The sequence below is a fragment of the Coturnix japonica genome, chromosome 2, assembly GCF_054131305.1.
Source record: "Coturnix japonica strain WE chromosome 2, WE-NBRP24, whole genome shotgun sequence".
In the NCBI taxonomy this organism is placed as follows: Eukaryota; Metazoa; Chordata; class Aves; order Galliformes; family Phasianidae; genus Coturnix; species Coturnix japonica.
Window position 1 is genome coordinate 97,432,528 of NC_140664.1, and position 27,778 is coordinate 97,460,305.

At 40.2% G+C, this 27,778-nt stretch overlaps 1 protein-coding gene across 2 annotated transcripts; it reads left to right on the forward strand.

Moving 5' to 3' along the window:
• On the forward strand, positions 1-26,410 carry DCLK3 (doublecortin like kinase 3). 2 transcript variants are annotated; one of them, XM_085538132.1, is made up of 6 exons: positions 1-128; positions 12,120-13,993; positions 15,039-15,158; positions 20,173-20,305; positions 21,337-21,504; positions 22,211-26,410. In XM_085538132.1, the coding sequence occupies exons 1-6, from the start codon at positions 59-61 to the stop codon at positions 22,405-22,407; spliced, it is 2,562 nt and encodes an 853-aa protein (XP_085394258.1). In that variant the 5' UTR covers positions 1-58; the 3' UTR covers positions 22,408-26,410. The 2 variants fall into 2 exon arrangements, with proteins under 2 accessions (XP_085394258.1, XP_015709733.2); XM_015854247.3 differs by lacking the exon at positions 15,039-15,158.
• The last annotated feature ends 1,368 nt before the right edge of the window (positions 26,411-27,778 follow it).

A 27,778-nucleotide genomic window follows, 5' to 3' on the forward strand; every position in this document is an offset into this window, starting at 1 on the left:
GGGAGGCGCGGTTCGTTACGGCGCGGTGTGGCGAGACGGCGAGCCGAAGCTCCGCGCTATGCCGGCTGCCGCGCCGCCCCCGCTGCACCCCGGGGCGGGCTGCTGCTGCCACTACGGCCACTGCGCGGGTGAGTGCCCTGCCCGCCTCGCTGCAGCCCGAGAGGGTCGTGTGGGGAGGCGGGGGAGCGCCGCAGCCGGGGCTGCAGGGTGGTGGTGGGCTTGGAAATCGCCCCTGTGGGCTCCTTGTGAGCTCCGTGGAGGCTCGGAGGGTGTGGAGGGTCGGGGTGCCCCGTGTCGAGGTGCTGCGGTGTGAGGCAGCCGAACCGCCCCCGGGGAACGCCGGCTGCGTCGCCTTGTGTAGCGGGATCGGTTGTGTGCGCTTCTTTTTAATTACAGAGCCGGTGTTTATGGGAGAGGTGCCCTTTAACTTTCCACAGCCTTAATTGCTGCCTCTCTCTGAGGACGTGCAGTAAGCACTGTCTGTGAATCTGGCTGGGCTGCCGGTTTGGGCTGGTGGAACGATTTTTGCGTTGTGAGATGCTGAGCTTGGAGTAACCCTGTAGACTGAAACTTCTGCTCCGTGTGCTGAAAAGTTCATTGAAAGACAAAACCCGGAGGTAAAAGACAAGCCCAACAACAGCGTAACCAAACTCTGGCTTCTTCCTCTGAGCCTCTTTGAGTTTCTTTTGTGAGGGACCAATCTAAGAGATTAATACTGACTCTGGTAGTGCATCTTGCATGCTTTTGCTTTGGGCTTGAAGTAGAAATAAAAATATATGCATGCGCTTGGTTGCATGTGGCTTTCTTTTCCCACCTCCTTTTTTATCTTCTTATTCAGCTCCCTTTTTTCCTCTCAGTGTGTTTTTATATACTTACAATGCAGTTTTGACTCTGAAATGTTAAGAACCAGCAGAGACTCACAGAGCACAACAAAGCTTACAGCACATGTTAGAACTGCTTTATGTGGTGCAAGTGCAGTTATTACAGCAACTTTGTCACAGTCTGCCTGAAGAGGCAGCTGTGTTATGCAGCTAAGGAAGCTGTCCTGCGGCTCTTTGGGTAGGACTGATCCCACAGAGTGGGATCTTGCAGTGCAGTGGGTGTGGATCTACCAAAATGGCTCAGTACTTGCCATGAAGGTGGTCATAGGACGCCAGCGCATCTCCACTGAGAGATAGCTTCTGATAAATCTCCATCTGTGGTTCATTAACCTGAATTGGTTAATTGGGCTTAAACTGTCGGCAAAGATAACTTGGTTTTAATTCAGCTTATTGGCAACTGTTCAAGACTCTGAATTTGAGCTGTGCAGAAGTTACTTTGTGGTGTTGTCCGTTGTTTTCCAAGTTAATTACCTTAGCTATGGTAAGCTGCATTTTGAATGTATCTTTAGCAGTGGCCCCATATGCTTTGTAATGTCTGCATCACTGCTTTTTCTGGTTGCATTCAGTGGAAGTTCACTTTTTTGGCATCTGCCTGGCTTTCAGCACGTGGTGACTAAGGGAAGTTGTGTGGGATTCGTTTCCCCATTTCTCAGATCACTGAACTCAGTGGGTTTTCCACAGAAACACGTATAGTTTTGTAGAAATCAGGGAAGCTGGTGGTCCTTCCTTCTTGTCCAGCTGTTCCTAGGCAAATTGACTTGGTTTCTGTTACTGCTTTTGTGCCCTTTTGCTTTGCCTTGATTCCTAAATCTTCAAAAACATTTCAAGTCAGTGTTGTATAAATTTTCTTGTACATGCAATTAGCATGAGAACATTATGGAGACTAGCAGTCTCACTTAGCTCTGTTCCTGCTCTTACTAAAGATAATGTGGCTCTTTTAATTAACTTCAGTGCAACTTGGATCGCAGCTGAGAACGTGGCTGTTGAAAGAGGTGAATGTGACATTTCTTGTATTATAAAGGCATACTGTTTTCCAGGCTGATTTTGTTCTCAGAGTACATGCTCCAGCCGTTTGGAGAATGTCCATCAGATAATGGAAATGCTAACCAGAGGACAGGCGAGCTTCTGCCTCAGTTGCTTCTAATGTAAATTTGAGGCTTTGGTAGTATTTGCAAATTGTTCATCTTATCTAGCAGTAATTTCCCATCATTGCAAATGAAAGTCAGGTGCGTTTACCAGCTTCCCTCTGTTACTAGTGTAATTTACTTGTCTAATTGTTGTAAGGAGTGCAAAACAATTGGCAATGCCTTATATCCTTAGAAGAAGCTCCCAATGATCATTCTGAGCCTCCTGTTCTGTCAGTATTGATAGACTGCCTAAAATTCCTTATTATTATTTTATTTTTATTTTAAGTTTTCTTGTCACCTCAAATATATAGGTAATGGATAAAGTAAATAGAAATGCTTTCTGCTTGTCTTCGTGTTTGTAAGTATAATTAATGCAGGCTTGAGAGTTTTGCCTGAAAAACCCATAGAAGTATTGCGAAGCCATTTGTTTTGCAACATTTACTTCAGTATTTGACTCTCCTCAAACATAGTTCTGTAATAACGAGGTGGGGAATTCTACATTTGTATGTGAGTTAACATCTCCTGAATGTACTTGATTTCCAAGGAAAAAAAATTGGGTAAATCACCCTTCTTTAAAGCAGGATACAGAATCAGACTCTGGCAGGTCTTCAGTTATGCAATAAAGTTATGGGTAATAAAAGATCTAGAAGCCTAATTAAACCCTCAGTGACACCTCTGCAAGATCTCTTTTCTTTTCCACTGGGTTTGCTCAGATGCAACTGATTAGTCATCAAACTGAGATTTAGGAAGCAATGGAAGTAAAATCCCAAACTAAAAGAAACAGATTCCTGCTCCTCCAACTGAGACAATGTTGGCTAACAGGATTAAAAAGCAGTAAAAAATTACCTGTGATGAAACAGCAGCAATTAATTAGAAATATGAGTGCTGCTCCTAAAGTAATGCTTCCCATTTTATTACATTGGCCCATGATGTCAGAGGTGGATGCTGATGGTATGGCAGTAGTGGTTGAACCATCCAGCCAGTATCCCATTACATTCTGTTGCGATGTGAGATGGCAGCAGAGGGGCAGTCTGACCAATGGGCATCTGACATGGAAGCTTGGAAGAAGCAAAGGTGTGTCACTGAATTCCTCCATATGGAAAATATGGCATCCACTGACATTCATTGCCATTTGCTGAATGTTTATGGAGACCCAACACTAGATGGTGAGCACAGAGAGGCGGTGCGTGGTGTGTTTTAGTGGACAATGACAGTGGGTCATCTTTGCTGGTGCAGAAGTTTATAAGCATGGCATGCAGGTTTGCTGCAGGTGAAAATACGTAGCAGATGGCAATGATGTTGAAAAATGGTGCTTTGTAGCTAAGAAGTTGCTCTACCAGGTAGTGTTATTGCGCTGCTTGTATCTGTTGCAGTTTCCATGGAAATAAATAGGAGGCATTACTTTCGGAGCAACCTATAGTTTAGAGGTCAGGAGCATCAGTGTGGAAGTGAAACTGCCTGTGCACTGAGCCTTGAGAAACAGATGGAGAATTCTGCCAGATGGATCCTGGCAATCCTTGCTGTTGTGTAAGATGCTTTTATTTCCCTCCATCAGTTCTGTCCTCTCGTGCTGGAGGGTCCCAGGCTGCAGAGCTCACTTCTCTGCTTAGCGGGGCAGACCTTAAACCTGTCAAATTGCAGAAAGCAGGCAGGACTGTTCCCAATAAGATATATTGCCTGTCATCTATGGGGGGGAAAAAAATGAAATAAATGAGCAGTTTCATAATGTTCTTTTTTTGGTATTATGCAGGGTTAGAAGTTAAACTGAGCTTCGTGTATCTGAAAGCATTGATTGACTTCGCATGTAGTGCGCTTAGTCTTTACAGATTATGCGTTTGTGTACTTCTTTAAAGGACTGTCTTCATGCTCACTTCTTTTAATTTTCTACCCTTAAAATGTCAGAAAGAATAGATAATGAAAGTGGAGTTCAACTCTAAAAAAAAAACAAGCCATAAAAATGATGGCACTTGTGACTCATTACCAGACTACATGTAATCTTTACCTTCATCTGCTGATCTGAGTGATTCAGCTCAGTTTAACACTAACATGGCAATAGCCATCTGTGTTTGCTGTAAATATTTTATTTTTAATCACAAATGGCTTGGTTGAGAAAATCTCAGTGTGGTGGGGTTGCTGAGGGCCTGCAGGGGGAGCAGATGAGCGGCCAGGGGGGTAATTTTTGCCCAGTCACCATTAACAGATGGGGGAAGGGAATGTAAAAGCATCAGGGCAAATCTGGCTGCCTCGCAGCAGTCTCAGTCTCTGGGGGGAGCCAGATGGGAGAGGAACAGGTCAGGCTACAAAGTAACTCTGGGCATTTCACAGAAGTGCAGGGGAAATAGTGGAAAGGAAAACTCTTGCCTTTGTCTTCTTTGAGGAGAAAGAAAGAAGGATAGCTGTTAAATGTCATTTATCCCTCATGATTCCCAAATACAGTAAATACGGTCACATGCTCCCGCATGCTGAGACTCCTACATGTGTTCCACTGCAGGTTGGCACCCACGCTGGGCTGTGGGTGACACAGAGGCAGCATCAGTCCTCAGAATGGAAGAATCCAGAGATTGCATAGATACAGCAAGAGATCCAGGGTGGGTATCCCTCAGGCTTCCTCCCTTGGTTGTAGTGCAACTGGATGCAAGATTTACTAGATGATCTTGTAGGTCCTTTCCCACCTCATGATTCTATGATCCTATACAAGCTGTGGTTTAGTGGCTTGTGGTAGCAATGGTAATGGGAGGGTGGTTGGACTAGATGATCTTGTGGGTCCTTCCCAACTTTGTTCTTCTATGATTCTTCACCCAACAGATAGTCCTTCCCATCTTAACATGTGCCCTCACTACATCTGCCTACTTTTTGGGTGCTGTGATATGCTGTCCCAAAACTAGTAGTGGACAGGAAGAAGGAAGTAAATACGTGAAAGAATGAGAATGGGTGTTTTGGGGACAGAAAGATTTGGAGATCTCTGTCTTCTGGTTTGCATGGCATAATGTTTCTTTCATTCTTAAAATCAAAAGCTTGCACAGTGCCTGCTGAGGGCTTATGAGATCAGGGAGTGGGCACAAAGGTGTGTATCTCCCAGTCTTTTGTACTCCGGGATCAGCACTAAGGATGTTTGCTTTCCTCACAGCTGACACTTTAGCTGTCACTTAATGGGACCAGACATAATTTGCCCAGGAGAAACTTTAGTTCTGTTGGTGACGTGTGGGAAAGAAGGAACCTAACTTGACACGCGGCTGAATTTGCTGGGCTGACAGTTAAAGAAAAAATAATACCACATGCAAAGTTAAGCATGCTTGAAGTGAAATCATGAAATATGATGAACTTTGAGGCCCATCATACTAATTTTATAAGATCATTTTGGGCTGAAACTGCATATTTATGAGACAGATATATTATTCTGGTTTGGTTGTCCTTTTTGTAGATAAACTCGGATTCGTTTTTCTTCAGTGAACTTAGAATGCTGCCTGAACTGCTGAGGAATTTTATTCTTCTGCAGATTGGGTTAGACTGGGTGAACAGTAATCTCTGTTCTGCGACTACAAACTGAACACGAACACGCATCAGTATGACGGGAGATGCCCATTAGGGTAGTAGAAGTGATGCTGTATAGATTGAACTACATTCCTTTTTTTGTTTGTGATATATTACAACTGTTCTTGAAGGTGTCCAGCTGATAAGGAGTACCTGGAAGATTGTGTTTTTGTTTTCATGCTGTACACCAGTAGCTAATACAGATTGGAATACATGCAAACAGCATGATGGATTGATTTCTGTTGTCATCTGATGAAAAATGCACTTTGTCTAAAAATATTTGGATTGTGCTTATTTTATTTGATTTTGTAGATCATGTTTATGATCCGGTATGATTTACAGTAACGTTTTGTTGTGTAATGTGTTTTAGATCTGTCTTAGCATCAAAGATACTCCAAACATGTATCATTGCCGAATACGCTTCTACCAGACCAGGTACTTGGAATCTAACATTATTTAGGTTACAAAGTCAAGCCTTTATGACTGTTGATGAGTGGTGCTGCCACCTACTCCTGTTCATGTGCATTATGATATAACCATTAATTAAATTATCAGATGCTGCTTTTTTTCCCCAGGGTCTCTGGCTCCATCAGTGCATAGCATGGACAAAGCTTAAATAATGAGCATCTGCTTGCAGTTTACCCTGGCTGTTAATGCCTTTCACTGCATGCTTTCTGAATACTGCTCTTAGCGCTGGTTTATTAACTTGTAGGATTTTCTGTTATGGTTTTTGCTACAGGAGCAAATGTGGGTTAATGTCTTTAGTGTTTTCACAAAGGGAGAACATTCACTGCACTTTGTTCAGTGGAAGTCGAGATATAAAAATAGGAAGTGAAAAATTCTGTAACGTGGGCAGAAATATCACTTGAGATGCACAGGCCAAGGATTTGGGGATGGCTTAGTGTTATGTATGTTGCTTTGAAACTCTGTGGAATTGCTTCAGATACTGCCCAGTTCTCCAGGCCTGTGCTCCCTTAGGCAATATAACTCGTCTTCCTATATTCTTTACTTCTTTTCAGCTCCTTGAATTGCAGAGATGAAGTTTCTATAGAGAACACTTTTTGACCATATGGTCCTGATTCCAGTTTATCTGTAAGAGAGTAAAGTTGCAACAGAAAGGGGTGGATATCCAGAACTGCAGAGAAGCTGTCCAGGGGGTAAGGATGGATGAGTTACAGCTCCCAGTTCTGTCCTTTTGCTGAAGTTCAGCACCTAGGCTGACTTTCCAGCCTGCTCATATTCTCATTCTCATGTTTTATTGCATCCGAATTACAGTCTCCATCTGCTTTCACTGGGCCAGCAATAACTGCTGGCCAGGATCTAACTATGGGCCTATTTGCCATGTTCTCTGCAGCCTCTCCCAGTCCCTACACGTGACTTTTTGGTCTTCTCTTTTCTCTTATTCTCCCATCCCAAATTTCAGCTAGGTTTCCTTTTTCAGCTACATGCAGGCTGGCTTTTGAATGGTGATATCAGAGCAAGGCCATGCTCAGGTTGTTTTCCTATTCCCAGTCTTCTTGTTCTCTCCCTCTGTCCCACTGTTCTAACCCATTTTCCAGGCTTCCTTATCCCATGTTTCACACGTAATTCCTGATCCTGCTCGGGCTTGAGTCCTGAATGTCCTTCATTGGATCTGAGCAGTGTAAGCCCTTAGAGCGTCCTTATGAGCCTGCTGGGATTATCCTGCAGTCTTTAACACTGTCTCTGTCCACACCTTGTGAATGTTGACTTCCTCTTTCTGCATAGGATTTTATTTGGTCAAAATTGATGCAGGGTAACTGCCTTTCATTGTTACTGTAATGAATTCCTGACTCAAACAAAACCTCTTCTTAAAATGCTGTAAAGCCAGGCAGGGAGGCACAGTGTTCAGGAGGGCAGAAAAGATAAGGAGCTATAGCTATGGCTATTTAGAGAGAAAAACAAAGCCAGTGTTTCCAATTGTAGAGCTGTAAATAATGCCCATGTAAAATTTACTTGCTGTAAAAGGATGCCTGTGGTCATATTGTTTCCGCTAAGCTAATTTAGAACCTTGAGACTGTTTGTACTACTTCTTCAGTCTTGGACACTAATGGTATAGACTAGCCCTGAAACATTCAACATTTAATAATTTATAGCAAGAAGAGGAGCTCAAGGTAGCACACTTCCAGAGCATCTGGATGCTGATGTACGTACACTGGTAACCTGTGCAAGCTGTGTACTTGGCTGCTCTGAGTTAAGGGTTGGAGAGATTCTTTGCTCCCAACTACTGGAAATGCTTCTTAATGCTTTGGTGTAAATCATAGAATCATAGAGTGGCCTGGGTTAAAAAGGACCACAACGGTCATCTAGTTTCAACCCCCCTGCAGGGTCATCAACCACCAGACCAGGCTGCCCAGAGCCACATCCAGCCTGGCCTCGAATGTCTCCAGGGATGAGGCATCCACACCCTCCTTGGGCAACCTGTTCTAGTGTGCCACCAACCTCTCAGTGAAGAACTTCCTCCTAAAATCTAACCTAAACCTCCCCTGTCTTAGTTTAAGGCCATTCCCCCTTGTCCTCTCACTATCCTCACTGATAAACAGACATTCCTCCTCCTGCTTATATGCTCCCTTCACGTACTGAAAGGCCACAGTGAGGTCTCCCTGGAGCCTTCCCTTTTCCAAGCTAAACAAGCCCAGTTCCCTCAACCTTTCTTCACAGGAGAGGTGCTCCAGCCCTCTGATCATCTTATTGGCCCTCTTCAGGACCTGCTCCAAGAGCTCTATGTCCTTCCTGTACTGTGGGCCCCAGGCCTGGATGCAGTCCTGCAGGTGGGGCCTCGCAAGAAGAGTTGGGTTCGCATTGAGACTATACCCCCACCCTGGCATCTTTGTTTTGTATATCTTCAATTGGAATTTCTGGGGCCTAAGGAGAAGACAGCTTTTAGTGCTATTCTTTCACTTCAACTTGGAAACAGAGCCTCACGTATGGTGTTTTGGGGCCAATACATCAAAACCACTCCCAATACACAATTTCTATCATGTACAGCTTTACTTGTGTGGGTAATCCTCATAACCTTTAATGGAGCTTTCATGAGTGAGGACTCTTGTGTTGATCCAAAGCCCTCGAAATAAATTACAGGCCTTAAGTAGAACATTTTACTCACAGAAAGTGATGCCATAACTCAATCCTACCTCAGTGTTTCTTTCTGTTTTAAATTGTGCCATAATACTCCGTGTAAAAATTTAATTGCACGGCAACCTGTGTCTTGATAGTGGAATTAGCTGCTGGGTAAACCATTGAGTTAATGACTGAAACTGTGATCTCCAACTGGAGAGCCAAGAAGGAATGTAAGATGAGTGGAAATATTTTAATTAATGAGCAAAACTTAGGCTGGTCAAAGGAAGGGAGAACTTTAGAAGGGCAAATAGCAGCAATCAATTTTTCATTGCCACGATCAGTGACCTCTGGTGAACTCTGCTACACGTGCAATTCAGTACTAAAGTGAACAAAACCCCTGCAAGGAGGGGTCATCTAAAGGAAGTTTAATGCTTATATAATCCTATACTTCCCACTCACCTTCTACTCCTATTCAAATAGTCTGTGACTTTTGCAAATGGGTTTTGCATTTGGTTTCATAAATGAACCCTAGCTCTCTGCCTTCATCTTCTGTATCACTCTATTTTTTAATACTTAGCGGTATGCAAGTGTATATGGTTATAAAAACAAACAACCACTGCATATGCATGCATTTGTGCATATAAAATATACATATTTCTTATGAATTTTAATAACCATTAGCTCTCACAAAGACAGTGAGAAGGAAAACAAGTTTTATTCTCTGATGTATCAGTTCCCAGCACTCAGACTCATTGAAGTGTGTTTCTAATCCCACCTCCTTCTTCCTTTCTCTCCCACTTCTGTTTAAATATAGAAACGAGGTTTCAAGCAATATGATTTGAGGCTTTAGGATTCATTTAAGATATTTAAAGCCTTTCTAGAAATGCTTGTTGTTTTGCCCTGTTCTTTCCTGAAAGACTGGGGCTTGCTTCATATCAGATAATTAAGATTTGCTTAACTAGAATATAATTCATGGCTGTAACTGGCAATTGAAATTATTTTTTTAGTTTATGTAATATACAGATTAGTCATTGCGACTGCTTTGACAAAGTTTGGCACTTCCCACTTTCCTCAGGAAACAGTAGGAGATAACTTTGTATTTATTTAGGCATTCGTGTAACTTCTTTTTTTTTTCCTGTTAGAAAAAGATGTGATTCTTACTCCTTAAATGGATATATGTATATTTTAACTTATGATTTGTGTCAAGCTGTTTTGGCTAGGAATGAAGGCAGTTTAACGAGCACAAAAACATATTCCTGGGTTGTTCGTTTTAATTGAATAAAACCTCACTTATTCTGTTAGTTATAGAATAAAAAATAAATGTCATTTCCATTTAAAGCTTAGCTGACTTAGTGAAGAGAGGGAACATTATTGATGTAATTGAAACAGTCAACAGCGAAGCCAGGCGCTTGAAATGAATGGTTTGCAAAAGGTGTGGTAATGGTGGCATAGCTGGGAGAAACATTACCTGTGGGGAAAGTCATTACTAGTGCAGCATTGTGTTGGTGTTGCATCGAGATTATAAGCTGTGAAAATATCACATGCAGTTCCTGTAAGCAAGGTAATACTTTGACAGTGGGTATGCAAGAATCTGAAAATGCTGATTAAATTCAGAGTTTCAGCAGTTCCTGGTAACCAACATAGTCTGGAATTGATTTAGATTTCAGAGAACTATTATTATATGTGACTTCCCCCCCCCCCCCCATTCACAATTGGCTTTATTCTGGGTACGATGTAAATACCTGCTTTAAAAATTACTAGCACGTGTTATCATCTCTCAGTAACAAGATCATCCATAAAAACTAGAATGGAGACAGAAATAACTTGTGCCACCACCAAGCATTAGTCACATAGCTCTTATATAATGCTTACGTCCTCAATCAGCATACTGGCAGCTGAGTGTCTCTGTAATATTTATCTGGAGAAGAAATATCTATCTTGTTTGGCAGAGGAACAAATTGAAGCCAAGAGCTAAGGGACATGCTGAGGGGCACGCAGCACTTAGGGGTGAGAGCATTATAGTGAAGCACTGCCTGGCATCATAGCACCAAGCAGTAGGCAGTGGCAGAGAGGGGGGCTGCAGCAGCATTACTTGGTGTAGTTTTTCCTTTTGCTCTCCTAGGTGAGGGGTATAATTGCTTTTCACTCTGTTTTACTGTGAAGAAAGAAAAAGTACAGAACTTGAAATACTGCAAATCGTATTTCAGCAGTTGAAAACCAAAACATAATAGATTTCAGCTTGCCAGAGCTCTTAAATGTGCATGTCTTACCTCTAGCCCCAAGAGGAGCTATCAAATGCAGTTTTCCTTTGCAGATTGTAACCCTGTCATGTGGCAATGCAGTCATAATGATGTCTTAAAAATGGGTGGGATTCTCCGGGAGATAAGCTGTTTGTGTATGGGAATTTCCTGGTCAAAGTTCAATAATCACCGTGATTCTGTTCTTTTGGGTTGATCCTGTTAGTTCAAAAGTATTTTTGTTTCCTATTGAATTGTAGGATTATTAAATGGAGTTGGAATCATTCTGTTTTCTCATCACATAAGTTTATTTCTTGAGAATGAAAAGAATTGCCTGGCAATCAAGTTTTATTAAGTACAGGAGATCTGAATACTTTATGGTGATATTATTCTTAGCTTATTCTCAAGTTTATAAACTGAATTGTGTGATGATTCAGCCATGACAATGTATCATGTTTTCAATTCTTCCTTTTCAGAAATATATGTGAAGGATGATGCAGTTTTCTTTGTTGGTTGATGTTCAAAGGTGAAATATTGGAGGAAGAATTGTCCCTGAAAGTTATTGAAGACTTTGTGATTTTACTTAGGCTTTAAGAATAAAATGTCAAACCAAAATATCAAATGGAGCTAAGATGGCCTTTCTTTAAGGAAGAAAATACAATAGAAGTACAAAAAATAAAGGTTGTATAAAAATAGCTATAAAATAATCTAATTGTTATAGAAGTCTAGAAAATAAATGCATGGTCCAAGGAACGCAAAGGGGAGGTATTTATAAAGAATATCAGATTGCACATGCATCCTCATCTGATAGCAATTTTAAAACTAAACTTATATCTCTTAATTCATGCAGTACAGCTGTGGAACTTGCTGTAGGGCTTAGTGGTGAAAATTGTAATTGGGTTCAGAAAGGAAACATAAGTTCACAGAAGGTAAATTTATAAAAAGATGTTAAATAAGTAACTCTTTTTTTGGTGGGGGGTGGATTTTAGCAGATGAAGGCATTTAGACACCGTATTTTTTCTAAATAGAATCTCTTTGTTGTAAACCTGGTATTTATGTTTTTTCACAAATGTAAGTATGTATTTCCTCATAAACAATTTCTGTAGTTGCATGTATGTGAAGTTGCACTCTAGTGGCTTTGTTGAAGCGCTCAATGCAAGTCTCCTTACTTTGAGTTTGTAAATCAGTAGTTATATAGAAAACTATTACTTATAAAGATCTAATGATGAAAAATGAATAATATACCTACTCTTTCTTTGCTTTAGGACACCGAAGCATGTTTGACCATATGTCACAAAGCACAAGCTCAAAGGTAACAGAGAGGACACTGCGTGGGACTTGTCCTTCTGCTGGTCGTGGAAACTGTGGAAAACAATGTGTGAATGCAAGCAGTTGTAGGTCTTCGTGTTTTAATCCCCGGAATGGTTTTCACACAATACATTCAGAGCACAGTCCTGTGAAGCCAAGAATTATTACAGTGGTGAGACCCTGTGGGCATACACTCAGAAAGATAACCTTGCTTCTGAACAGGAGATCAGTGCAGACCTTTGAACAGCTAACAGCTGACATTTCAGAAGCTATGGGATTTCCACGCTGGAAGAATGATCGAGTGAGAAAGCTTTACAATCTAAGAGGCAAAGAAATCCAAAGTGTTTCTGACTTCTTCAGAGAAGGTGATGCATTCATAGCTCTGGGCAGGGAGCCCCTTACGTTGAAGAACTTGGAAGTGGCAATACAAGAACTTTGTCCTGAAAATCCATATGCTGCCAGTGCAATTCAGCAGAATGAGGAGCAGTCTCAAAAGCTGAAGAGCAGGCTGTGTGATAAAGCTTCAGTAGTGGATGCTGGCTTCGATGAGGCTGAAATTGCCAAGAACTGCAGTGATGTTGTGTCTCCCAAAACGGCAGCTGGAAAAAGTCAATCCAAGCCAAGGCAAGAAGAAAAAATGAGAACCAAAAAAAAGTGGACTAGAGGGAGTTGGAATGGTGAACAAGGAGTGAGACCTTCTAGAAAAGCTCGAGAAGATGAGAGGTACCTTAACCAAGACAGGAGCCCTGAGAAAGGGTTAGAAGAGAGTTCAATGGAGGTATTGAGGTGTGAGAAGTGTGAATGGGAAAGGCAGGCCAGGCAAAAGTTGCAAAGAGAAAGGCAGGCTGAGACTTCATTTGAGAACACAGATCTGAATGCACGCGCATGTCAGAGGTACCATGTGGAAAGAAATGCCAAAATCAGGAATTGCCAGAAATCTTCAGAAATTCCTCTAGAGGATGAAGATATTGGCTGGAAAGATAATTGCTGTAGAAGGACCTGGAAGTCTCTACATAGGAATGTTAATGAAGGACTGGATAAACAAAAGAGGAGCATTGAGAAGGAAAGGGATCTGGAGAAACATGAAAACCGTGAGAAGGAAGTAGTAAAAATAAAGAATGCTGTAGAAGGGCTACAGATCGCTCATGAAATGAAGGAGGAAAATGGAAGTAGTTGTATAACAAACCAAAATGGTTGGCTAATGAAAGACACTCCAAGAGATGCTGAGAAACCATCTAAAACACATAGGGATGGTAGAGAGGGGCAAAGGACTAAAGAGGAGGGTGTCAGGAGAGAGGGAAATAGCATACATAGAGAGAGTAACATGACACGACGAGAGAAAACAGGAGAGCGCAGATCGAATAAAGAAGAAAACAAGGCTCAGGCGCTGGAAAGCACAAGCCGGAGGCATGCCATAAAAAGCAGAACTGATGTAGAAAACCACTATGAGATTGGCAGGACTATTGGGGATGGGAATTTTGCAGTGGTGAAAGAATGTCGCCGCTGCGACTCAAATCAGATCTACGCCATGAAAATTGTTGATAAATCCAAGCTGAAGGGGAAGGAGGACATGATGGAAAGTGAAATTCTGATCATTAGAAGTCTTTCTCATCCCAATATAGTAAGCTTAATTGAAGTGTATGAGACGGAGGCTGAGATCTATCTAATCCTGGAGTACATCCCAGGAGGGGACTTATTTGATGCGATCATAGAAAGCGTGAAGTTCACAGAGCATGATGCTGCTGTCATGATCACTGACCTGTGTGAAGCCCTGGTGTATATTCACAGCAAGAACATTGTCCACAGGGACCTCAAACCAGAGAACCTTCTGGTAAGCACTGGCAAACACTGTGCAGGAGTTGGGTTTATTTTCCTTTTTATTATGAACATTTGAATAGTTTTATGCAAGCAATATGCAGAGAGAATACACCGTCGCAGTACTGTTTGGAAAAGTGAATACAACCTTGAAATGAAATTAGCTTTTCAGATCATTTTGCATACATCTACTGCAAGTTGCAGATGATGTTGCTTGCAAGCAGAAATTCAAATGATAATGACCTGGCTTTCAGGGCTAGTGAGCATTTGTATTTTACTGAAATTCCAGCATGTTATTTATCATCTGAATTTAGGTACTCAGGCTTGAATGTATTGCATTCACAGAGCATGTACTGAATCATAAGCTGTTTTCCTTTCAGATCAAAATTAACAAGTGACATCAGCAATTTTAATACATTTGGTAGAGTTCTTGTCCACTGCAGTCACTCATCCTGAAGAGCACTGTGATAATCCTCTACTGTAGTGATTTCTATAAGGTTTTTTTCCAGCACATTCTTTATATCCGTCACTGAAGTTAGTAGAATTACTCTCATGTAAATATGCATAGAAATGTTTTCAATATTGACTCGTGGTATGACACCCATTATGGGAGTGTGAAAATAAACAACTGTTCCTTGCCAGTCATTCGTTATACTCTTCTCTTAGGGTTCCAAATTTCATAGCAGGCAGTTATCAAATATTTGCCTTTCTCTAACAGAGCTAATTTGATCTGCTGATGGAAGTTTGTAGTTAGCCAAAAAAGGGTAATAAACGATTTATTCCTATGTGCTAGTCAGTTCTTCAAGGGAATTAATGTAAGGAAGTGTGAATTTCTGCAGAAAGGCAGCAGTGTAGCCTGAGTAGAAGCAATTTCTACCAGAAGCTGATTTTCCATTATAAGCCAGTTTCCGCTCCTTCCTCTTTACTGAGATTAAACTGGTGCGTATAAAACACCTGAGACCAGATGCTTCTCTGTGTATAATATGTAATCTTCACAGTAATACAGGTAAACGAAAAGAGAGGCATGGCTCAGACCTCATCTGATGGTTTTCACCTTGTAGTTCACAGCACTGCGATCCAGAGATTCATGGGCAAAGTTTTGTAGCACGGAAGTCATTGTGTTGCATGCACCATCTGAAAGCAAAGAATGTGTTTGCAAGGACAGACTTGTCCCGCACTGCGTAGGTATTTTGTCATGTAAGAACTGCATTGCACAAACTGAACAAGGAAGAAATTTTTACCTTTTCTGATTACACCTTGCTTGTTAATTGGCTGAATAGCTGTTTTAGAAACAACCTTAAAAAAAAAAAAAAAGTATATTCAGCAAGTCAAAAAGTCTGTAAATTGTTGATAATATTGGCTAGCTCAACAGCTATCTAATAAGTATCCCTAAAATTACAAGCCATTTGAGCAGGTGTGTGGCTTTCTGAATTTGAATGCGCTGACTCCTTAGAATAGGAAGGACAGCTCCTGCTAAGCTTAGTGACAGCCAGAGCTGAACTGTAACAACCATTAGTGAAACAAATTTTATGGGTTTATATGCTGTTACTGGGCAAGGGGCTGGAAGTTGTCTTCTGGAAGTGCTGACATCCTGTGACATCTCCTTTTTGTTCTTGGTTATGGGATGGATCTTGCTTCACTTCACATTTCTGCACCACAGATTTCTGTCTGGGTTGGTCTCTTTAGGCAGTTTGTGCACAGAGGACAGAAATAGGCCCTTACTTTTTCAGTGAATGATTTAGAGGGAAGACCTGCTGGAGAGGAGCTCTGCTGAGAGGGACCTGGGCATCCTGGTGGACGACAGATTGACCATGAGCCAGCAGTGTGCCCTTGTAGCCAAAAAAGCCAATGACATACTGGGGTGTATTAAAAAGAGCATGTCCAGCAGGTCGAGGGAGGTGATCCTCCCCCTCTACTCTGCCCTGGTGAGGCCTCATCTGGAATATTGTGTCCAGTTCTGGGTTCCCCAGTACAAAAAAGACAGGGATCTCTTGGAAAGAGTCCAGCGGAGGGCCACTAAGATAGTGAAGGGCCTGGAGCATCTTCCCTTATGAGGAGAGACTAAGCAAACTGGGTCTGTTTAGCCTTGAGAAAAGAAGGCTGAGAGGGGACTTGATCCAGGTTTATAAATACCTGAGGTGTGGGAGCCATAGTGGTGAGGCTGATCTCTTTTCAGTAGTGCGTGGGGACAGGACTAGGGGTAATGGGATGAAAGGACATAGGAAGTTCCGCACAAATGTGCGGAGGAACTTCTTTACAGTGAGGGTGACGGAGCACTGGAACAGGCTGCCCAGGGAGGTGGTGGAGTCTCCTTCTCTGGAGATATTCAAGACCCGCCTGGACGCCTTCCTGTATGACATGGTGTAGGGAGCCTGCTTTGGCAGGGGGGTTGGACTCGATGATCTCTAGAGGTCCCTTCCAACCCCTACAATTCTGTGATTCTGTGATCTTCAAGATCATCAAGTCTTACCATCACCTAACACTAAGAATTCTACCTCTAAACCCTGTCCCTTAATAACATGTCCACATGTCTCTTAATTACCTACAGGAATGGCAACTCCACCATCTCTGTGGGCAGCCTGTTCCAATGCCTCATTCACCCTATCTGTGAAGTTCTTCCTAATATCTGATCTAATCTGATCCAGAAGCTTCATGAAAATAAGCAGCTGGGTAAAGAAGAGAAACCCTGTTTCTTTCCTTACAGAGGACAAGGTGCAAATATACTTTGATGTCTAGTGAATTATGAAATTATTCACACAGGAACTAGAAACCTGGTTTAATTAGTTTGCTCTGCTAATCCTGTTGCTCTTACGGCACTATTCTCTAGTTAAAGACTTCTGTAACAGCCACTTTTTGGCTTTCTCCCTAAGTCTTTCATTACTGTGTCTGCCCGCAGCTTTCCAACTCCGTGCAGTATAGCTGTGAGGCAGAAAGGTGATGACTTGCGCTACCAAAACAAAATCTGTGTGACAGCTGGTGTAAAGACACCTGCTTTGAAACCCTCCCTTTCCACTAACAGAATCACCTGGCATAGGAATAGATGTTTAGCAAGAAAGCCTTTGTTACTGAGCTTCTGCAGTGAGGTGTATTTGGTCTCACAAAATAAGGTGGTCACTTCTTTAAGGCTAACTGGAAGAGCATAGGAGTGGAGTAAGTTTGGGTTATTTCCTCTTCTTGCTCCTCCTTTTTTCCTCATGTTTTCATGTGTACGATGCTGTGAATTGTAGCCTTTTTATGAAGTAACTTTGGTTTTGTGACACTATTTACAAATACACAAAATGCTGTCAGAGTTTTCCAAGTACAGTGGAGTTAAAATCCCATTTAACTGTAGAATCATAAAATGGCTTGGGCTGGAATGGACCTTAAAGGTCATCTAGTTCCAATGCCATTGCTGCGGGCAGAGTTGTCAACTGCTAGCTCAGAATGCCCAGCCTGACCTTAAACTGGTTCATGAATGGGCAGCCTGTTCCAGTGCCTCACCATGCTCTACATAAAAGATCTCCTAATATCTTATTTTCTGTGGTATTTCTTTATGACAGATAGAGAGATTCTTCTGTCTAGCAGCATGGGATGATTGAAAGCTCAAATGCATAAGCAGTGCTTTCTCCTTAGCTCTAGTTGTAACATACAAGAAGTCTCATGGGTCAGCTTGATTTCATTATGTTGATATGAGAAATCTGGACTACCAAACATACGTGCATAAAGAGGAATATTAATATTAAAAGTCATCTTTTAAACACCCTGATGGATTTCCTAATATAGATGTGAAAAAGAACAAGAAATTAGGAGTTATCAAAAAACAGGATAAAAGGAAAAGACCAGATTGATCCCTTTTTGAAGATGAGCTTTGTTTTGTATTAGTATAATAGAATTTTCCAGGTGTATGGCTAGAAATCTGCCAACAACACTGGGATATCCTGTATTCAAGAGAGTAGCAAGCATTTCTGATTCCCTTTGATTTGGGGCTGCCAGTGCTGGCTTACCTTGCAGTTGAATGGTGCAAGTACTTGTGTGGCTTAAATTGTCTGTTACTTGACAAAGCGTATTTGAATGCTGCTCTTCCTCATCTCATCTGCTCTTTAGGCAGGTAAAATGAGGCAGCTCTTTTGAATGAACTTTTGGAACCGTTTTTGCATAGTCTTGAGTACAGATGATATAGCGGGTATCATGATAAAGGTAGTATGATCCTCTAGCGTTACACTTTTTGCTTTGCACCATTTCAAAGTGTATGTTGCAGAAGTCGGAGGTTTGATCTCTTTTGAGAAGACTGTGGATTTCTGTGTTACTTCTGCAAGTAAACACTCAAGAGGGGATATCCTGAGAAGCTTTTCTTTGTGAAATGCATATTTGGCTCAGTTTCAGTTTTGTTGCCTGGTGATGGAAAGGTGAGCTGCAGAACACGAAGTTTGGGATGAAGCGTATGCTCAGTTGATCTGTGCTGACCTTGAGTTATTTTGAGTGGGGATGCTGAGGTTTTCAGACGTGCTGACAGATATCATGCTGTCTTTGAAATTATTACCACAAAGGTGTGAAAAATATATCCGTGCAGCGTGGTGTTCCGAGCTGTTCGGTGAAATTAAATGAAAGTTGGGTGGTTTTGTCCTCAAGAACACATGGTGCGGTATTGCCACCTTGTGTTCTGATGTGAGATTAGGGCTATGGCTTACTTGTAGAAAGTATAACTGCATATTCCATCAAGCAAAATTACTAGCAGTTTCCTACTGCCTCTTGTGGATTGGACTTCAGACCTGTATATTCTCCCCTTTAAACGAAACAAACAAAAAACCAATTGTATAAACTTTTCCGTGTTGTTTGTCCTGGTGCAATGCAGGGTATTAGTTGAAATTCCACATGTGACACCATTTCTTTATGTAATTAAAAAATCCTTATATGCATGGTCGAAAAGTATATTTGTGCTCATGTAGTACGTGTGAAATTGAGTATTTCAACTGTGATTTATTTTTTTTTGGAAACTTTCTACCACTGTTGGATACGTTATTAAAATATTACTCTTGTGGATAGATGCTGCTCTAGAAAATAATTCTATTACCTTTATGTTATTTATTTTTCATTTCTGTTAGTTGTGGAGACTACAGTGTGTGATGACCAAAAATCTTCATGAAATTAACTAATTCAATAAAAGAGAAGGTAGCATTTCATCTTTCTCCTACAGAAGCTTTATCTGCACAGCTCTAGGCAACTTTTTCACATTATTTTTTAAAATAAATTAATTATTTTATTTAAAAGTACTATTTTTTTCTTTAAAGAGGAAAAAAAACATAGAAGGTTTTCTTTAATTACAACTGGAAGGTTGCTTATAGCTTCTGTGAGGAAGTTAAGTGGGAATTAATTGGTTGTAATGTAGGGGAGAGCAAATTTGTCCTGTCTGTGCCCTTTATAAGAGAGACCATCTTGAATTTTTGGCTGCCTCAAGCACTGCCTGATGGCAAAGTATGAGGTGTTAAAGCCTGAAGTTTGCCTGTCACATCATAATCTGGTTTGTCTCTTCAAAACCTGAAAACAGATTTTCTTGGCTTTCCTGTAGTCATGTTAGGTCTTTTTTCCCCCATAGTTAGAGACAGATAATTTCTCATTAAAAACAATTTATTTTTTAATTAAAGAATATTTGAGTTTCAGTAACCAGTATTAAAAATACTGATGTGTTTAGTTATCCTGCTACCATATTCATGACTTGACCTTTCAGTACTTTTTCTTAAAATACTGTTTCATTAGCTGCATTACAGATTAATGTTAAATGCTTATGCACACAGAACAGGAATGGGAAGAAGGGTTTTGATCACTTTCTGTGTGGATGCAGGTGGCAGAAACTGCTGGGAAGACACATTTTTCCTTTCTGCTTTCCTAAGTGGAAAAATAATCCTTAGGTTCACTCTCCTTAATTTTCAGTGGTCTTCCTTTTCATTTTCATTTAAGAACCAGTAGAGCAAAGTTGTCCGTTTCCATTAGTGCTCTTCCTCCTAAGTACATGCACAGTCCTTTTATGTGGAAAAAGTTACTGAATACTATTTGTCAAAATATGGTTTCCATTTAATTTTATTTTTACTTGAAGGTATTGTTATTAGAACTTCTTACTCTTTACTATGAAAGTACTATCTACTTCCGTTATCTTTTTCTATCTTAAATGCCTGCAAACTAAATATATATATATATATATTTTTTTTTCATTGAGTATAGGTTCAGCACAACGCAGATAAATCTACTACATTGAAACTAGCAGATTTTGGCCTTGCAAAACTGGTTACAAAACCCATATTTACTGTGTGTGGAACACCAACCTATGTTGCCCCTGAGATACTTGCTGAGAAGGGTGAGTGTATAAATCTATGATTTATAGCAAGTCATAAAATTACTTTTAACTTTGTAATCATGGAAATATTCCAGAATGTTTCAACCTACTGGTAGGTCGGCTAGCAGCAAAATCTGTGAAAGAAAACTTCTTAGCTTTTGACAAACACAGGTGTGGTATCAGTTGTGTTTTCTTTATGAAAGTCTTGTGATACATAGCTGTGATTTTTGAAACAGACAAGACATTAAAATACAGTAGATAACAGTTGCTGAAATGGAGAAATAAGCAAAATGTTATCTTGGAACATTAGGGTGGTTCCGTTTTGTTTCTTTAACTCAAACAGTTTTCCAAGACCCTGTAATAATGTAAAAGGATGGTGAACTTGTATGTTAAATTTATTTAGTAAGCCAAAGTATGGTTCACATCAGAGAATTTTTGCTATTTCATGTCCAAAAAGATTCAGACCTGGAAAGGAGTCAATTCTTGTTAATGACTCAAGAAAAGCTATTTTTGTGTCTTGTTCTGTGGAGCTGGGTTGCGTGTCTCCTGTTACATTACATTTCAGTGGGAACCTGGCATTCTCTTAAAGCTTTCTTTTTCTTTTTAAAAATAACGAGAGGGCTATTTTAGAAACATATCCTGCATCTTCTCAATTAGTCTCCAGTTGATGCTGGTCTTGTTAGACAGACAACACTTGTGAAACGTGTTGAAGAAGAGAGGTATTGTGTGAGAACTGTGATTATTAACAGAGAGGATCAGCTTGTAAGTGTGATGTACCAGCTACTTATTCTTCTGCTGACCTCGTCTTTTATAGAAACTGGGCAAAGCTTCTCTGTTTCTTTGAGAATGGAATGAAAAAAGAAATAGCTCCCGACCAAATATAAGAAGAAGGGTTTTGTTTTTTTTCTGTCTGTCTTCCTTCCTCTTCCCCACCCTCCCTCAAAAAAGAAAAATAAACCAACCAAACAAACAAAAACAAAAACCACCCCAACAGAGCACACTAAAACTTCCAGTAAAAGATCATTAGCCATGGTTTGTCTTTTCTTTCTTAGGCTATGGGCTCGAAGTAGATATGTGGGCAGCTGGTGTGATCCTGTACATTCTGCTCTGTGGTTTTCCACCATTTCGCAGTCAGGATCGTGATCAAGAAGAGCTGTTTCAAATCATACAGCTGGGTCACTATGAGTTCCTTTCCCCGTACTGGGACAATATTTCTGCAGGTAAGATTCAGCATGTATACCAGTTCTGGAAACTGGCAAAACTCTTACCTAGAGTGGCTTGAACACATTGAACTCCTCTTCAGAATAGTGATTTTGGTGGACTTTGGAGTATTTTACAAGCTTGTTTTATATGATTATTGTGCATGTAAGTGAATTTAGTCCTCTCATAGTATCATTTTTTGTGAATATCAAGTCTGATTGATATAATAGATTGCTCCCTTTCTGAGGCAAGAACAAAGATTTTCCTCACCTTGCTTTTAAGAACTGTACCTGCAGAAGAAAAGGCATCAAAATATCTCCATAATGCTTATGTTGCATTATTGTAAACTAAACACCACTCATGATCTTTTAGAGGCCATGCTCAGCAGCATTATATGACTTCTGTGCTCACTGAGGGATGAGATAGCCAGTGCTAACTCCTGTGAATTAGAACACCTAGCCACATGCCTTCAGAATGCCTTCACGATTAAATTCTCTTCCCTTTCTTCTCTCATTGCGCAGGGGAGAATGGAATCAGTAAGGAATGTGCTGGAGTTCTAACATCTCCTGTCACTGGTTCTAGATTCAGTTATTACAGTACCTCCTGGGGATAGCCATTAAAAAAATCATTGTGATCAAACTATTGAGAAAAATGAGGACTTTTTGCTAGGTATAAATGTCAGAATCATAACATTGCTTTTCTTTTCCCCTCTTTGATTCATAACAGCAGCAAAAGACCTCATTACCAGGCTGTTGATAGTGGATCCCCAGAAGCGCTACACGGCACGACAAGTACTTCAGCATCCTTGGATCAGAACAGCTGGAAAAACTAACAACAGAAATTTGCAAAGGGAAGTAACGATAAATATTGAGCGTCATTTCCGGACCCAGCGCCGGAAGGAGGCTGTGGATAAAGACACATGAAATCTCTTTGAGTTCATCTAGCCTTCTTTTTTAGTAATTAACAAATTATTTATGTTTTCTAAATGGATTTGGCCTTTAGTTGATGGATCTTGCTGGCCACTGCTATGCCTTTTTCTTTTTTCTGTTCTTGTTGATTCTGAGATTCTGAAGAAAGACAGAGGTCAAATTTGCATCCACCTTCCTGTACTTTAGTTTGCAAGTGTCTCTGTTGGCAGCATTGGGTACTAAATATTTCTCAGAATGTATCTATTATTTTTTCTTTAAATAATGATTTAAACTTTTACATTACATAATATGTATCTTTTTCAGATGACAAATGTTTGATTTTGTGTCTAACTCCAGTGATGACTGTGAAATGCTTTCACTTGTCTCTTCATATGGTATCTTTCATGGATTCTACTTTTTGCTTTTAAGTTGTGTTCTGTTTGTAGCATTGTCAAAATGGCTGTCCGCTCACATGTTCTGCGCTAATTCTCTAAACTGATTTCTCACCAGTTCCTGCTAGCAATTTAGAAGGTGAGAAAAACAAAAATAGATGAATAAATATTTAGCCTGTTAACATTAGTATGTTAATAAAAGATGCAGTACTGTTTATTAAGTAGTGAGGGGGAAAAAATCATAGTTGAAATTGGCTACTCTATGATAACTCCTTTGGCAACATCTTTTCATGGGATGCTCTCAGGGCGAGAATAATAGTTCTGTTAAGCTACTGTAGTTTGTACAGTGTGGTAGTTTTGGTTCTTTACAAGAAGAGGTGGGAAGATACCATGGGCAGATACAGCTTCAAGACTGTAATAATACCTTTCACAGTGCTTTTCTTCCTGCTCTGGGAAGTGGGAAGTCAACAGTTCTGAAGGAGCATTAGTTCTTTTCCCAAAGGCATGTTTATGGAATTTTAACCCAAGCTTTTTTCTCATACTTAAGTCTTTCTTAGGAGCCATCCACATGGATACGTGACTTTTTCAAAGCTGACAGAGAACAGAGAGCTGGGAAGCTGCTGCTGTGACTTAAGTTAGCCCTTACCTTCATGCTTCCCCTGTTATCAACACAATTCACAATTGAATTGCTTTTATATGCTTTTCAGTGTAGTTTAGCAAACCTTTTTTTTTTTTTTTTTCCCAAATTATCTTCTCTGGGGACTCTATCTCCTCAATTCCATGAGAATAGACGATGGTATGAAATTACATTAAAATTCTACTCAGGAAAAACAATTTCTTGTTAGTCTGTGGGAAGCTTCCCCAGGGTATGTGTCAGATGCTTCATTGCTTATGCTACCTATAATTGGAGTTTAAAAGAAATCCAGTGGAGAAGATTACAGTCCAGAGAAGGACTGTGACCTACAAGATCTTTTGAATCTCAGAACTTTTGGTTAACTAATCAGATTGAAAAAGTACTTCAGTTGTCTGATAGTGCTTTGTCCATAAGTTGTGTGCTAGCAAATAACATTGACAATAAAGCACCAATTCTACTAGCATCAAGTTCATAGTGTGTAGAATTGAATGAGGCTATTTCATAATGAGAGATGTCAGAGGCATTTCAGAATCAGTAGAATGCTTTCAAAACCATAAGAAAAAAAAAACATTTTTGCTGAGTGCTAAAATAGTGTGAACTTCCTGAATTACTAATGTGTGTGTGACACCGTCATCGTGTTTCTGTTTCAAGCTTTGACAGCTTTGCCTCAATAATGAAAGAAGAAAGTAGAGACAACTTGGTTCATACAACAGAACTGTGTTTTCAGTCGAGCTCGCCTATTTTTAATACATGTTGGACAAAGGCTTGCTGGGAAATTCAACAATTTCTGAAACAAACAAAACTTTACGGTGTGCCCAAGTGGTATTTATATTCTATGTCATACCTCTGCTTTCGAGGCCCTGAGTTAAGAAGACTTCTCTTGAAAATGAGAATGAATTTGAGAGCTTTCTTATGTGTAACCTCATATTCTAAATGTTGTTATGTTCTTTGATTGCTAGTAATAACATCTCTGCTGATTTGTCTGTCTTGGATATGAAACTATGGAAAAAATAGATTATGATTTGCAATATTATATTTTGTAATTATTTTTAATATAGTAGTTTGGAAATAAAGTTTGAAGTGGGTAAAAAAGAACTATTATCAACACTTAAGCTTAGGGCTTTGATATTGTGTTACAGGTTTCTTTGTTACCTTTAAGAACCTGTCTACAGCTTTATGGTGCTCAAGGTAGATCTGCATGTGATGAATATCAAAGTAATATTTTTTCAAAGATCTTTTTTCTCATGTTATGTAGGTCCCAATCTGACCAAATACAGCACAGTGTGCTGCCACCAGTGTCTGTAAGCACCAATGCTGCTCTGGCAGCACTGAGTGACTGCTTTGGTTTTGCTAAATAGGTGGTATTAAGCCCTCCTTCTTCAGGTTGGAGGCTCAGAAGGCTTCCAGGTGCTTCTCAGGGCTTTTGCCACCTCCTGTTTCTCTCCTACTGAGAAAAATGCCTCTTTTCTTCCATTGCTTTCAGTGTTCTTTGGCTTTCATGTCACCAACATCCACACATACAGCTGATCCATATAAAGTGTATTTCATTTCCTTGCAAAGCCCATGCCCTCAGTAGTGTTTCTGTTTTCACTATGCCAATCACTTCCCTTGACTGGCTTGGCAATGCCATCCTTGAGGCATCCCAGGATATGTTTGGCCTGCCTGCCTGGGCACACAGCAGGCTCATGTTCAGCTTGCTGTCAGCCAAGAACCCCAATTCTCTTGTAGCAGAATTGCTCTCCAGTGTCTCAGCCCCCAGTTTATACATATAGCTAAAGTTGCCCCTTCCCAAGTGCAGAGTCTGGCAATTTCTTTTGATGATCTTCATGCAGTTGGTGATTGTCCAGATCTCTTTGTAAGCCTTTTCCACTTTTGATGGAATCAACTGCTTCTCCCAGTTTAGTGTCATCCACAAGCTTGCTCTAAACACCTTCTGGTCTTGTATCCAAGTAAGATACAAAAACATTAAAGAGAACTGGCTTTAAAACCTTGTCCCTACAGAATAGCTGGGGTCTGTTTGAGGCTATATTGACTACCAGAGATCATCCCAAGAGTCTTATGAAGCATTTTGAACAACCTGGAATGCCAATGTGACTAGATTTGTGCGTCATAATCTTTCCTTGATGCTGTTAGGCATTCCTGAGCATTAAATTCGGGTTTTTGGTGACTGCCTTTGACTGACAAAGTGGCATCACTCTCCAGTTTCTGATGTTTGAAGATGAAGTGGACTGCAGAAGCCTCCTTCTTTTTGTCCAATGATGTCAGTGTATTTTTATTCATGCTGGTAACTCCTGAAAAGATTATTAGAAATGGAAAGTAGGAATTTTTGTATTCCTTTTGTGTTTTTGTCAATGAATAATTAAACATCTGTGCCCAAGAGACTCATGGTTGAAACTTAGCTGTGTAGCAGAGACAGTTCCCTGTAGGTTGTTTTGTTCAGGGACCTCTCTTCTTCATTTGAGCTATGTTTCATTACTTTACATGTTTACAGTTAGTAACTGCTCAAAGACCTGCAGCACTGGGATTAGTGATTGTAAGTGTACACAAAGGTACACGCGATGTGTAATTAAGTTGTCAGCCGTTCACAAGGTGCACTATCCAAACATATACGGTAAGTGCAGGATTCCACTGTCCTTATACCCCACAGCCACAAGGGCAATAACGGAGATACAGCAGATACGCCTGTGATGCCAGTTAGAATGTTGTACGGAGATGCAGATTTAATCATTTTCTGATGTCAGCTATTCTGCAAAACTGAATTCTGTCATAAATTCTTTTATATATGTATATACATATATAGTTTATTTAGAAATAGTTTTTATTTGGGGAAACAGGCATAGTATTTTAAATTGAGTTGATTTTAGTGTCTGATTCAAAGGAGAGAGTTTCTTAGTAGCTTGTGTATAACTTCTATTAAAAAATGCTCTTTTCCTGCAGGTCTGTAATCTTGATTGAAACTGTAGAAATAAAAATGTATGTAATGTATCAGTCATGTTTTGGAAGAATCTGCCTTTTCTTTGGATGTGAGCATGTGGAATGAATTGTCTGCTAGTGAGAAGCAGAACATGTACTTATTTATTAGATATTAATCATTAAAGAGACCACGGCCACCTCACTACTCTTAGAACGATGGCAGACTGTTAAGAATGACTGAGTTTTATGATAGCCACACCAATTTATTGCTCTGCATTTTAAATGTTATATATAGGGGGCTAATTAAAACTGACTTAATGCATTGCTGTTAGGAGTGTTTCCCATGTTAATAATAGCTGAAGTCAGAGTCTGGCAATATTTTATTGAAATGAGCCATTAGTGTTGTCACAGGTACGTGCTATTTGTTCAAAAAAGACGATCCCCTGTATCATCCAATCTGCTGATTCACACTGTGCCTTGCTTTATAGGTAGGTGTTGTATTCCTGCAGAACTCTGTCTTTTGAGGTGAGATAGCGTAGACATTAGAAAAATGGAAAAGTAAAGTTCATAACCCTAAACTGTTACTGCAAGTAACTTTTGTTTTCTGAGTGTGGAAAGTGAAGGACTGAAACAACTAGAAATGGAGAGAAATGTGAAAAGTATTCCTGTAGTAAGCATGCCAGCAATCCAAGCAATGGGAGCATTTATTTGCCTGCTGGAAATGCAGAGCCATGCAGTGCATTGCTAGAGAGAAGTGCTGCAACAACTTTCAGAAACGCTTGGAGAATGCTGTACTGAATGAGGAGCATAGGATTGAATAAGTTCCTTCTAAGCACTGGAAAAATGGAGTGCACCATATACATAAGGTTATTTCTATGTTGTTATTGCTGTGTTGGTAATGTTTTCTAGATTTCAGTGACTGCCATCGTACTGTAAATCTGCCTTTCTTACAGAAAATAAGCATAAAACATTACCAAAAATGTATAGTGACAAAGATCACAGTGATGGCAATTGTTCCAGAAAATGGAAGCATACAATTATTAACTGCTATGGTGAGTTGTTTAGCAAATCCTATTATCGACTTTTCAGAAAGCGCCATTCAATCGTGCTGGACGTTTGCAACTAAACATCTTGCAGTGTTGATTGTTTTAATGATATTGTAATGCTTCAATGTACAAGCTTACCCGTAGTGCAAGGATGGAACTAAATGGCTCAGATACATTTTATGCATTTCAGCTTTGCTAAAAGCTTACTGACAAATACAATGTTCATGTGGTGACTGATGGGTGACTGAAAGTTATTACTGACCAGCGTCTAAAATGGAAGTTTAATGCTGCACCCTTAAAAATGTGAGCATTTAAGGCTGTTTGGATAAAGGCCGGCACATATTCCAGTGTGTTATTTCAATATACTTCAACAACAACAATAAAATAGAGAGTGTAAAGTA

Bases quoted from the DNA above. Each gene is read 5' to 3' on its own strand.
- DCLK3 (XM_085538132.1), top strand. From the start codon at position 59: ATGCCGGCTGCCGCGCCGCCCCCGCTGCACCCCGGGGCGGGCTGCTGC. The intron at 15,159-20,172 runs GTAGGTATTTTG...CATTGAGTATAG, and splicing joins ACAGACTTGTCCCGCACTGC to GTTCAGCACAACGCAGATAA. The intron at 20,306-21,336 runs GTGAGTGTATAA...TTTCTTTCTTAG, and splicing joins TGAGATACTTGCTGAGAAGG to GCTATGGGCTCGAAGTAGAT.